This window comes from Elephantulus edwardii, unplaced genomic scaffold (genome assembly GCF_000299155.1).
Source record: "Elephantulus edwardii isolate Elephantulus edwardi_28Jun2011 unplaced genomic scaffold, EleEdw1.0 scaffold00032, whole genome shotgun sequence".
In the NCBI taxonomy this organism is placed as follows: Eukaryota; Metazoa; Chordata; class Mammalia; order Macroscelidea; family Macroscelididae; genus Elephantulus; species Elephantulus edwardii.
Window position 1 is genome coordinate 21,735,612 of NW_006399782.1, and position 13,340 is coordinate 21,748,951.

General features: G+C 42.7%; 1 protein-coding gene across 1 annotated transcript; it reads right to left on the reverse strand.

The window, feature by feature from the left end:
* Positions 1-4,009: 4,009 nt before the first annotated feature.
* Positions 4,010-12,302, reverse strand: ZDHHC23 (zinc finger, DHHC-type containing 23). The gene is made up of 4 exons (XM_006884275.1): positions 12,154-12,302; positions 9,137-9,850; positions 7,333-7,500; positions 4,010-4,277 (listed from the first exon to the last, which is right to left on the reverse strand). The coding sequence occupies exons 1-4, from the start codon at positions 12,294-12,296 to the stop codon at positions 4,010-4,012; spliced, it is 1,293 nt and encodes a 430-aa protein (XP_006884337.1). The 5' UTR covers positions 12,297-12,302.
* Between the last annotated feature and the right edge of the window lie 1,038 nt (positions 12,303-13,340).

A 13,340-nucleotide genomic window follows, 5' to 3' on the forward strand; every position in this document is an offset into this window, starting at 1 on the left:
ACTCTAGGCTTCTGGCCAAGATACATCTGATATTGGCAATGATGTCCCTAGTACCAGTGTCTCCTAAGCCCAGCTTATATTTCTGGTAGTTCTCTGTTAATACTATTTCAGTCACTTGTGGATAATCTTCAGCAGGATTTTGCTTGTATGTGATATATGTAATATCGTTCTGTAATTTCCACACTATTGGATCACATTTTTTTTAATGGATAAATAAATATGGATCTCTTCCAGTCAGCTGGCCAGGTGATTGTCCACCAGATTTCTTGGCACAACGTGGTGAGCCATGTCGAGGGCAGCAACTGCTTACTGAAATATGTCAATTGGTAAGCCATCAATTCCTGGGGCCTTGTTTTTTTCCAATTCCTTCAGAGCAGTTTAGACTTCCTTCTTCATCACCATTGCATCTTGAACTTAAATTGTTTTATGAAATATTTCTGTGTCAACCAATTCCTTTTGGTACAGTGACTCTGTGTACTCCTTCCTTCCTTCTTTTGATGGTTCCTGGATCACTCAATATTCTGCCCATAGCATCTTTAAGTATTGCCAACTCAAGGCTTGAATTTGTTCCTCAGTTCTTTCAGCTTAAGAAATGCTGAGCAAGTTCAGCCCTTTTGATATTCAGACTCCAGCTCTTTGCACATTTCATTCTAATACTCTGTTTTGTCTTCCTAAGCCACCCTCTTCCCTTTGCTTTGGCTTCTCGGCACTCTAATGCAATAGTCAGAGTCTCTTCTGACATCCATCTCCGCCTTTGCTTCCTTTGTCTTTGTAATGACCTTTTGCATTCTCCATGGATATTTTTTTTAATGATATTCTTGATATGCATCCCACAGCTCATCTGGCCTTCACTCCTAAGTGTTCAAGGCCTGAACTCTGTTCCTTAGTTTTTAAGTTCAGGTGAAACAGACGCAAGGTCAAATTTGGATTCTTGTGGATTTGATTTCATTTTTTTGAACTTGCACATGATAGTCTGTTTCACAATCAACAAGTGGCCTTATTTTCACAGCTGATAATTGAGCTTCTTCAATGATTCTTTCCACAGATGTAGTCCATCTGATTCCTGTGTCAGGTGAGATCCATGTATATAGTCTCCATTTATATTTCTTATAAAAGGTATTTTAAATGAGTAGATCATTGATTATACAAAATTCTCTCATTTTATAATTTTTAAATAAATAAAATTTTACCATTTTATCATTTCTGTCACCAAGCCATGTTTTCCAACTACTTAGTGCACCCTGATTGCATGTTCAATCGATTTTTTACTGCAAAAGTTGGTAGAAATTGTCTAATCCCTGCTCTTTGGCTCAAGCTGTTGTTGGTGGATATATTTGGATGATGGTGCTTTTTCTTTAGCAACATCAGAATAATACCCTAAAGAACTGTTAATGGTCACTTTACTTACTTCAGGTTGGTCCAGCTTAGTGACAGTGTAGTCTTTGCGTATCATAAGAAACATTTTAAATGATGAAAGATTTTTGTCCTTTCTTGCAATTCTTGTATCAAGCTTTTCAAATGGATTCACATTTCTCCTCTCCAGTATAGCAGGCAGAAGCATGACAGTAGCCTTGCCAAGGGACTGCTGGTTTTTAGGTTCACAGGGTAATCTGGTTGTCCGTTGCTCTCATTCTTACCATTACAAGAGCCCACAATGAATTATTTTTGTCGTGTGGAGAGATCGAAGACCAGGAGCAAAATTTCTAAATTTTGATCATGTAGGGACCAAATGCTAGAGGAAGAGTCCAAGGTGTCCTAGAGCCTGTCAAGCACTGCTGCTGCACAGCCTTGTTCCTGTGGGTACACACTCTTCAGTAACTTTGTGAAATACATTTCAGCTTTCTTCTGTGAACTTGCAACTGTGAGTTAACAACAATCTTAACTCTAGTAATCCAGAACACTATACAAGAGGTGTCTAGCCAAAGTGTGAAAACTAAGTTAATCCGTCAGGTAATCTTCTCCAGAGGTGTTACTAGGAGGATGGTTATCTTCTCCAATTCACCCAAATAACGCTGAGTTTTTTGGTACCCCTGATTTTCATCACATCACACTGTGATTATTGTTAAAGATTTGGCAAGAAGTTTACATTACTACCTAAAGATTCAAGGGAATTATCAAGTGCAATTAAAGTTGTCTCCACACCTCACATTCAAGAGACACTGCCAATTTCTGGCCAAAGATGGGACCGTTGACATTATTACTACTATCTATCTGACCTAAAACCTATACAGAAATAGTTAGTCATTATCACATCCAATTGTGATTCCATGTGAATTCTTTGAACCAGGGAGGAACCAATGAGGAAAACACACCCTCTTTTAGCATCCTCACACTTGCTTAATGAATGTTAATTCATTAAAGAATCTAGATCTAGAGAGAATGAAGCTAGACAGCTTACAAGCCCAAGTACACATTAGACTGTCTTAAGATTAGCCCAATAAATGGCAGGTCCAGGAATCGTGCTAGCTTCAGAGGATAGGACTGCAAGAAGGAGCAGTATTTCCCATCAACATTACAAAGAAATCTCTTGCTAAAGCAGCATGCACAGAGAGATGGGAAACACTGGCAATATTTTCCCTATATAGACTAAGTTATAAGTAATGACAAATTTAGAGTTTATGCATTCTCTTGGAATGGTAAAAAAGTGCACATAAAAATACATTTCATGGAGCATTTTCCCCTTCCCAAACTCTCATCTAACTCATCTAATCAAACTAATCCATTCTATAGAAGACTTAAATTCTCTTACATATTTTCAAGTTTCAGATATGATTAAAGTAAACACTTATTTTGGGAACCAGAGAACAGCAATCCATTAATCTGTGGAAGCCATGTATACCCTGTATTTTCTCTCCTGGTGAGATACTTTTATTCAGAGGAACTGAAAGGGAAAGGTGAATGAGGAGCAATGTGCAAGTGGGAAGATGTCAATCAAGTCCCAAAGAAAGTCTTGCCAGAATAATGTGACTGCCAGAAGGCAGCTTTTTGCAATTTAGTGCTGTAACTGGCAGCATTTGAAATACTTGATGAGAAAAAAAAAATTTCAAGCCCTTGATATTAATCAGCCACCCAACCCAGGAAAAAGAAGTAAGTGCTCCCCCCCAGGCATGTCTGTTAGGCTCTTCAAGCCATCGTCACAAGACCGCTAGCACCTTACCAGGTAGAACATGGAAAGAAAGCAAGCATTAATGCCATAGAAGTTATAGTAAACTAAACAGTAAATGTATAAGAAAGAGGGTAAATTCTTAATATCACAACACCTAAACTTACAACCACTGTACAATATACTAACAAAAATTATTAGTCATTATCAACTATTCTTTCAAAACAGATGAGCTGTATAATCTATCTAGTCCCACTATCCTCTTGAGTAGTCAACATCTAATACTTCAAGAAGTTATTCTCCTAACTCTGCAAGGTGGTACACAGATTTTTTTTCTCCTAGAACATCTATAAGACTGATTAGCTAATACTGGCTTCAAAATTAATAATTTACACCCCTGTGGTGCTTGAATGTAGTGCTTTCACACACCTCATCCCCTCTATGACCCGTGCAGCTGCTGTGAGGTAGCTGAGGAAGGCATCAGTACCCCACTTACAGATGAACCTGAGACTCAGGGAAGTGACTCAACTAAGGGTCACATGGCTATTAAGAATTGAAAGAGGGACTAGAGGGCTAGCCTAATCTAATGCTCTTTCTCCCATACTAATGGATAGGAATTGCTTCTGTCAGTTTGTGCGTTTGCAATCCGTATCCTTTTTGACATCTGGTGACTGAGTTAATCAAGTGATTGGAAAAGAATGGCTCTACTTGGACTGCTTTGATAGAAAAGTCACAAAGTCTGAAACATTAATCTCTTCGCCATTCAGTCTCTAACCTGAGCATGGCCCTAGAAAGCCTTTAAGAAACCAGGGGTGAAAATGAACATTCTGCGTGGACACTGAAGTGTGGCATGAATGAGAGTCAGAGGGTAGAGCTATCACCCTTCAGAGCAGTATCGAAGGCACTTCAGACAATGTCCTCAGCAGGGTGGGGGGCTGCATGGCTGCCCAGCGTGGAGAACTGGTGCCAGTTCCGCAGGAAGCCCCGACTGTACTGGCCTGTGTCCACGATGAGCCCACAGAGGCGCCGACGCCCAGTCTTCTGGCGAAGGGCCTGCTGGACTTCCCTCTCGGTCACGTTGTAGCTGATGTTGATCAGCTGGATTAGGAAGATGTAGGCCATGCCCGCTGTGATGATCACAGAGTACCACACGCAGGTGAAGGACAGAGCTGAGCTGAGAAGGGAAAAGGCCATTCAGGACCACCTCTTTGTCACATCAGAAAGCCATCACCATCCCAACATTCTCTACGCCCAGTACTTGTTCTGAAGGCCCCTGCTGTCCTCCCTCATCTTCCTAGCCACAAGTCACCACCCACAGCCGGACAGCTATAACCAGTTTGATTTCTGCCAGTTAACATGGGGGTTCCCCCCCATCTTTTTTTATTACTATTATTGGTTTGCTTACAAAGTTCTTAAACATTTTGTTTCACACTATTCTTCATATTGTTTCATACAATCATTCTCATGCATGTTTTATAAAATTAATCACCACTGGACCCTGCCAATCATTACCCTTTTTGTCCGTATCCTTTTCATTTCTTCCCCATTCCCTCCACTCCCCAAACTGTGCAACCCTGTGATTTCACCCCTACCCAGCTTCACACCTCCACTCACCCCTCCCACCATTGAGTTCCCATACATGTTTTATTAGTTATCCTTCTATTTTTACAATAATGGTCTTATGCAGTACTTGTACTTATGAGACTAAGTTCACTCAGCATAATGCTCTCCAGCCTCTCCCAAGTTATATAGTATTTTTTTAATGGTAATTATTGGTGCTTTTCCTATTACGCTTCTCTGCAAAAGCAAGGACTGTTTTGGGAGGAGTCTTAATTTTGTAGTCTTCAACACAATTACCAGGAAATAATACTATAAAATTTCTTGAAGGAGTTGAGCTAGGGGAGGAAGACTAGGATCAGGGCTAAAATTATTCGTCTTTATTCTTTGCCATCCCCTGCAGATAAACACAAGACAATTTCCATCATGCAACTCCATTAACTGCTTAAAGTAGGAGTACCACAGTGTTTCAACTCACAGCTTCCTAAAATCAAGCAGATCAGTGTGCCATTTTTCATTCAAACAATCACAAAGATCTGGAAATAAATATGTTTGGAATTTTAATTTTGAAAGGGAAAAGGATCTCAAATGAGTAAATAAATCCAACCATACCATGAAGAACCAAGGAATACCCAAAGTGAAGTAAACGGTATAGACAGAGGGGACTAAGAAGCAACAACAGGACTGTGCTGCTCATTTCATTTCAGATGCTCCTAAAATATCTGCAAAACCCCAGGTTCTGCTTTAGGACATTATCCTTCACAGTGTCACTAAAGAATTTCACAAAACATTTTTAAAAAATAAACAAACCATGTATTCTGGAAGCAATCCATTCTTATAAGGCTTATAAATTTCTAGATTTTAGATGATACGGCAAAGATGTGTTTGTGGCCAAAGTAAAAACAAATGCCTGCAGCGTGGCACCATGTTGAAGCAGCAGGGATCAGTCTGAAAATGACAAATACAAGGCAGGCACCCTGTTGGCAGAGTGGCCCCAGCTTGTACTGGGAAGCAGCCACCCATACCTGGAAAATGGTGGGGAGAGGAAATCACCACAGGCAGGGAGTCCACAGTGTTAAACTCTCAGCTTTTGCCATACGTGAAATCTTCGCAATACTTAAGTGTCCCAACTAACAATGCTGGCTGAAGGAAATTTTGACCTAGATACTACAGTAATCAAGAGTGATGTTTAAAAAAAAAAAAATTTAAGTAGAACAGAAAAAAAAAATCCAATAGAGGTTAGGAAGGTTACAGATTGTGAGCTATTCTCAAGAGCCAGAAGTACTGAATTTCGATTAGGCTAAAAAGCAGTGGAAAAGCATTACAGAATGAGAGCAATTCCCTGATATTTGTGAGGAAATGAAGAAACCACATACATACCTTGGGGTCACAAGCCCTCACTCAATGTTTCGGTTTCATCGTTGCCACCTTGGGCATACAAATGGTCATTAGTCTCTGTGTGGAGTTTATCTTTCAATATGACTTTCCCAGACATAGTTTGACTTTACCATGGGCAGGATGGGAGGGAATATGCAAATAGGTCATATTAGCCTGTCCGTCCGAGAGGGAATTGACTAGTCTGACCAGCCTACAAGGGGATTACCTAGTCTCACCATTAAACAGTCCAGCAGTAGGAGACTTTAGAGACCTTCCCCACCAGCAAGGAAGAAAAACCTCACCAGGTAAAGAGCAAGTAGAGGGGACCTACAGGACCAACAGTCACAACAGCCACACCAGAGAAATGGAGACCTGACATGAGAAGGAACACCAGAGACCTACACAGGGTGGAAACATGTGACTGCTACATCACTGCAATCAGAGCTAAGAGCCTTTGCCCAAGTTTGTTGAACAACTGGGAGGAGATGGGTGTTGTGGCATAATTTGCAGGTCTGAGAATTCTAGAACACTGGCCTCGAGGTAAGCACATTTCAGGAGCCACTCTAACTATTCCAACCTGGATTAGAACATTTTTACTTCCTCAGTATGGTTCTGTGTGGTCTGTGAGCTGTCACATCAAAGTTTGGGCCAGTAAAGCAGGAAGATTAGTATTGGGATGAGTGGTAAGAGGGTGTGAGGGACATGTCTGACCTCTTGGGAATTGGTTTTCTGTTACTGATGCTGTTGACAGGGACAGTTCCCCTTTATGAAGTTGGTAAAGGTCAGATATGGCCATTCCCACATAGCCCTCGCTCTTTCACATTCTGGAAGTCCCTGTGTAAGTCTGGGCCTAATTGTAGAGTGCCTCACTTTTTAAGGGCCAAGGATCCTTGTGACCTCAGCATACATACACACACGTATCCACTGCAAAATCTGGTGGCCAATTTCAAGGGAAACCCAGAATTCTTACTGTTTGCCTTATGATTGGGGTTGAGGATTGCTAAGCTAGAGGGGGGAAAAACCAACAAAAAAAAACCCCAGCACAGCAAAAAACCTCTCTGCTGTTGAGTCAATTTCATACCCCTCCATGGAGTTTCTGAGGCAGTAAATCTCTGTAGGAGAATGACTGTCTATTTCCCTGAAAAGCAGACGGTGGATTTGAACCATGTCTTAGTTAGCAATGCAACATGAAACAAACTTTAACATCAGGGTTCCTTAAGAACAAATGATAGTCCTTTCAATGACAACTGATCCCTGTTTCCAGGGACTTTTCTACTGTGATATCTACTTCTCACCTGTAATTTTTGTAAACTCCAGGACAATAGAAGAGAGCTGTGAAGACACTTCTATCTTTACAAATGGTGTCCAGTGTGAGTGTTATCCCGTACACAGACGTGAGCAAGAAGATCAAAAGGGCAAGTATAAATGCTTGATGATTCGATTCTCCAACACAGCTATTTATCCTCAAAACAGCATAAGGGGGGGAACAAAAAGCAAATACATTTTTTAAAATTCTTCATATAATGCTTAAGAAATCTTTTAAGTAGTAATAGTGTGAATTTTAATTATAAAATAAGCTTATTTTTTCAATTCTAGGACTTTAAAACTTTTCTGTTCAGAGATGTAGTATGCTCTGTTTTTTGCAAAGCAGAATAAAATTATTAACTTAATGACAACACCAAATAAAACGCAGAATCCTGATTTTTTTAAAAAAACACAAAAACTCTCGCTAACAAGTGAAATTTACTACCAACTAGGAAGTGATTTAACATTGTAAATTACCACAATAAGAGCATAAATGTCAGTTATAAAAACTTAAAAATGCTCAATCAGAAATATTACAGACTAGGAAAATAGATGTTCAAATACAGTTTAGTAAAAAGACCCTAAGTAGTTAGGAAGATGATAGCTATGAGGTAGAAAAGAACGTGGTAATGCAGATTTGTCAGCTGAAGACATTATATGCAAAGGCCACTTGAGGGGCAGGATACACTGATAGTCCTTTCTTCCAACTGCACCCCAGGATGCTCAAGTGGGCAGGGAAGATTGTCTTTAAGGCAACCAGCCCCTCTGCAAACCAGTATCTATAATAATCAGTGGGCCAACATACATACACACACACGCATACACCATGGGACTAGACACTGGACACATGAGTGGAAAATTTATAACTGAAAATATCAGCTTACTCCTAAAGAAAAAAGCTTTTAACAAGACCCTTACTTATCCCTCCAGCCCCCTCAGGCCTTTCTTACATCTTTCCCTCTCTTGCATCCCCTCTGAGAGGAAAGAATGCAACATGACCAGAATCCTAGACATAAAAAACATAATTCATTTATCATAACTGCCTTGAGAAGGAAAAAGTTGCAAACATGCTGCGTATAGCATTTACAACTGAATCAATCATATCAATCTTAGCTTCTTTTGTTTAAAGTAAAGAGGCAACATTAATTTTAAAGTTGTACATTAAACCTTACAGACTTTACACATCTACATCTGTGACTGATCAAGAGGTATAAAAGGAGGACAGCTCTTGGCAAATACTCACACAGGGGTTATCCTATAGATCCTCAGTTCAATTCAATGCTGAGTGAAAATTATCAATTAGCATTGTTTGGTAAGCAGACAAAACAGTAGAAGTAGTAGTAGAAGCAGGCAATACCTTCTTAATCTCTGTATTAAAAAACATGAGGAAATAAAACTACACTGATACTGACAATTTTTTTAAAAAATCATTTTTATACACACACACACACACACACAAATGTATATGCACACACCCTTATTACACATGTTTTTTATTCACCTGCAGATACTTCTATACTAGAATGGCACAGATAAATGAGAGACAAGTCAAAAGAGAACAGCAAGGGGGGTAAATTTTGGTTCTTTCCCTTCAGGAAAAGCCTGAGGAAGCTAAATTTGTGAAACTTGAAAAACCGATGACTAAGTGGGAACATCATTACAGCCCACAAATATCTACAAGGTGTAAAACCAGGAAGGAGAGAAATTTAGGAGGACAAAAAAAGGAAGCTCAAATACACCTAGGGGGTTTTATGTGAATTTAAATTTTCAAAACCTTCAAATTTTACAACATACCAGACACAGTGATGATCCATTCTCCTCACACAGACACCACATAGGCGGCAATGCCACGCCCGGGCTGGCCGCACCAGCTGGCACTTGGCACACCAGTCCTCCTTCACCTTGGTGGGGCTGCCTGCTACCATCTTGGAAGAGCCCTTGAGATCATCCTTCATGGTTCGATTGTTGAGACTTCCTGACAGATCTGCTCCAGAGAACCCTTTGGTCTTGTCATGCCCTTTCCTGTTCTGATGTTCGATCTGGCTGTTGCTTAGAGAACTGTCACTGTTGTTGGCCGGATTTCTGAGGTAGCCTGGATTCTTCTTGGCTCGGTACAAGGCTAAGAGTATCAGAAATAACCCGCAGGTAAGAACTGCCAGTTGAGTGGGCCCCACGCGTCCTTTGGGGACCACTTCCTGAAGGAACACGTAGTACATGTAGCCCAGTGAGAACAGTCCAAGGCTCAGGAAAAACAGAGTCTGTTCTTTTCTTCGGTGAGTGAGGTAGTAGTACCACAGTGCCAGCACAGGGAGGGAGGTCAAAACCACTACCCCCAGCAGGAAATGCCAGGAAGCCACGTGGAGGAAGATGGGCAGCAGAATGAGTGGGGGGATGATACTAATGTTAACTCTTTTGGCTCCTCTGAGCCAAGGAATTCGAAGGCGATCAGAAATCGTATCCATGATTCGTTCACAAGTCTCTGGTCGCACAGATTTACATGTAATCCATCTATTCAGAAAGAGTACAAAAAGAAGGAACTTCAAAATAATATGGGGGGGGAGGAACTTCATATGGATTTATAAAATTAAAAAACACTGCATGTATCCCCAGTGACAGAATAAATGATAAAAGGATCCAAAGCTCAAGAATTCTACATCCTTTATAATAAATACAAATGTTATCTGCTTTGTTCATCATTTAAAAAAATAAAAATAGTAACCTGAATATTGAGAAATGTTAACAGTCAAGATTATTTCCCCAACAAGTACACAAGAGAGAGCTCTGGTGGCCGAGGGGCAAGAAGCTCCACTGCAATCCCAAAGGCACAAGGTTCAAGGCCACCAGCTGCTCCACAGGAGGATGGGAAACTTCTTCCCATGCAAAGAGAGAAGAGTATCTGCCTCTTAAAACCCACCAGAGGGTCAGTTATGGGTCAGTTCCGACATTATGGTACACAGCAACCACCAAGAGTCATATATATTATGTGATTCTATTTAAACCTAGGTGGGCATACAGTCATAACAATCTCAAAACCTTTTAAAATCTAGTAGGAAAAACTGCATGAGAATTTCAGAAATATTAGGTAAGTGACAAAGCAGCAATAAAAACCCCATCAACTATTATGTTCAAAAGTAATAAGTAGTGTGCCGAGGAGAGTGAACCTTCAGATTTGAGTCAGGTAAAAAGGGTCTTTGTGGAGAAAGTGCATCCGTGCTTGACCTTGAAGGCTGGCCAGCATTTGCCCAGATGGTGAGGAAAGGCAAAGGCATTCCAGTGAAGAGAAATGTGTGTGTGGTACAAACTCTGCCTTGAGCCAGGGGATTAAGCTAGTCTGGCAGGCACAAAGGTCTGCAAATGAGGAAGAGTGGAGGTCAGAGTCATGAATCATTTGACTGAGGTTGGAGAGCAGAGTAGAACTGGCTATCTTTTCTACACCAGTCTTATTTAGTCAAGAAAAAAAAAAGGTACATATTAAAGAATAAAAACTTTGAATTTAGGCAACTAAAAAAGTAGGGTTAGAAATAGTCCTCAAGCAGGAGTCAACATAGATAATAATTCCTATTATACAGTAAGTATCATATGATAATACTGAGTCAAAAAGAGTGGCCAGGGACATTATTTCCAGTATGGAACGCAGAGGAGAAAACTGCAGGAAAAGTCCAGGTCCCCAGGGCTTGGAGGGAGCAAGAGTTTGCAAGGTTAATGGGAGAGCTGTGGTTCTGAGTGATGACGATTATGGAAGCAGCATCATCCCTCCATGTACAAAGGTATAAAATGTTCCACCTTATTAGTATGGATTCTAAACTACAAACTCTACAGAGCATGTTCTAGAATACACCTGTAAGCAAAAATGTTCTACAGGTACTGTCAGGGAAGAATTACACAAATAAGTTTTAGGGTTCTAAAGGGTCAACATTGATTACTAGACTACAGTAATCCCTAGGGACTACTTTTAATGTCTAGATTAATACACCAACTTGTAAACTGGCAATTAGCAGTTGCAATGACTTTTTTAACCAGACACATAGTAACTATTTATGGGGGAAAGAAATCACTAATATCCCTGTGCCTCTCATATTATTACTTTAAAATTATAATTAAGTATATGCATAACTTATTTAGAAAATAAGACAGGTTATTAACACTGGCTTCCTAATTTTTCCACGGAGGTTAAAAATCATCTGGATTGAGATTTTATCACTATGGACAGTGGTAAAACCATCAAATACAACAGGATCAATCCAGATAGTATTGCTGCCCACATTTAAGTAAAGGAATCCTGGGGAGGGACCTGTCTTCTAGCCAGCGTCCTTTTCCCTAAAGCAAGAGGCAAGATCTCTTTCTGTGGGAGGAAAATGATCTTTCAAATCCTAGAAGCTCTTGGTAGCCAGACACAGCCTAGTCTCCAAAGGCTGAGGCCACTGAAAATACCAAACATTTCTGAGCTAATGTGTCATTTTAAACTTAAGGTTTCTGCTACTTGCAGAGTGCACATGCATGCATAATCAATTGCCTACTAATGAAAAAATAGTAACATCCTGGTAAGCGGAGCTCTGGTGGCCTAGTGGGTAAGAAGTTGGTGAAAGGCAAGGGGTTCAAATACACCAGTTGCCATGCAGGAAAAAGATGGGAAGTTGTGTACTACGAATTCATCTTCATAAAATCCACATACTTGACAAGTGACAGCATTCCATTTTAGATCCTTAGAAAGAGAATCTATAGTAAAGTCTAACGTTCCAGATGGCCAAACTAAAAATCGCCGGTAATTCCTAAAAGGACCCGTGGGGTCGGTCGACACTGTCTGCTCTTACCTCTCACACCCTTCATCGAGGTCTTGGCAATCACACAAACAAGCAGCCACGTGGTTCTTTTCCCCATTCCGATCTATATACTCGCAGCAGCACAGAGGCTCCAATTCGGGCTCTTCAGTTTTCTTTTTCTTCACAGGCTTCATGCTGCCCCTTCGGTGTGGTGATTTGCACCTGCCACCATGAGGTTTAAGTAGCCCTCTGAAGGTGAAGGTGGAAAGAATTCAACTCACATCTTGTAAACACATCAACGTCTCTCTGATGAATCGCCAACGCCTAAGCAATACAAAACAAAAAACAAAAAAAACCGAGAAGAGCAGAAGGGAAGCCCAATTTGCTCTAGTTGGTTCTGGGAGTCCCCCTCCAAGCAAGCACCCTGCTCAGGGGCTCAGAGCTGCCTTCCCCGCCCTCACCACCAGGGCAGGCGCCGTCTGGGCTCCCACGTTCCCATGGCAACAGCCGACCACGCGGCCGCCACAGCGAGGCGCGGGCGGCGGGGCTCACCTGCCAGTGCGGATGCGAAGGGCAGGCCGGCCCCGCCCGGAACCCGGGCCCAGGTGGGAGGCGCGCCCTCCGGGAGAGGAGGGGCGTGTGGCCGCCAGCGCCGACGGACGTGCCCGCTGCAGGAGCCGCCAGCACCCCGGCTCCTCGGAAATACCTACCGGGCGCTCGGGCAGCGCACACAGGCGCCGTCCAGCCCGCTCCTCCAACCCTGCCAAGCGCGCCTCGCTCGCCCCCGCCACTCCTGAAGACGTGGACCTTGGAGAATGACCTTGGAAGGGAAGTTACCTGCCCTCCGGGAGGAGGTGCGCCCGCAGCCAGAGACACTAGAGCGGAAGGTGGGCTCCTCCGGCGGCGCGGACGCGTCTTCAGCTCTCCTTCTGCGAAGGTGAGAATCCCCGTCCCCGGACTCTCCGCGGCCGTGCCCGCTCCCACCTGTGACCACTGCCCGGCGCAGCCACGGTGGGCCGGGCTCGCCGCGGCGAGTCCGAGCTCTTCCGGGTGCCCCGCCCCCGGCGCCGGGATCTCCGCCCCGCCGGCCACACGTGCGCCGCCCGCGCCCCGTGGAGCCCCCGCGAGGCCCCGCCCCCGGCCCGCCAGCCCCGCCCCCGCCGCGGGATTCCGGAAACCCGAGCGCTTCCGAACTGCGGGCGACCCTGGGGTGGTCCTCCCTTGTTCAGAAGCCGGGA

Excerpts from the sequence above, each read along its gene's own strand:
- ZDHHC23 (XM_006884275.1), bottom strand. The coding sequence starts at position 12,296 with ATGAAGCCTGTGAAGAAAAAGAAAACTGAAGAGCCCGAATTGGAGCCT. Across the intron at positions 7,501-9,136 it reads ATGGATCATCACTGTGTCTG|GATAAATAGCTGTGTTGGAG; the intron begins GTATGTTGTAAA and ends TGCTGTTTTGAG. Across the intron at positions 4,278-7,332 it reads GGAGTTTACAAAAATTACAG|CTCAGCTCTGTCCTTCACCT; the intron begins GTGAGAAGTAGA and ends TTCCCTTCTCAG.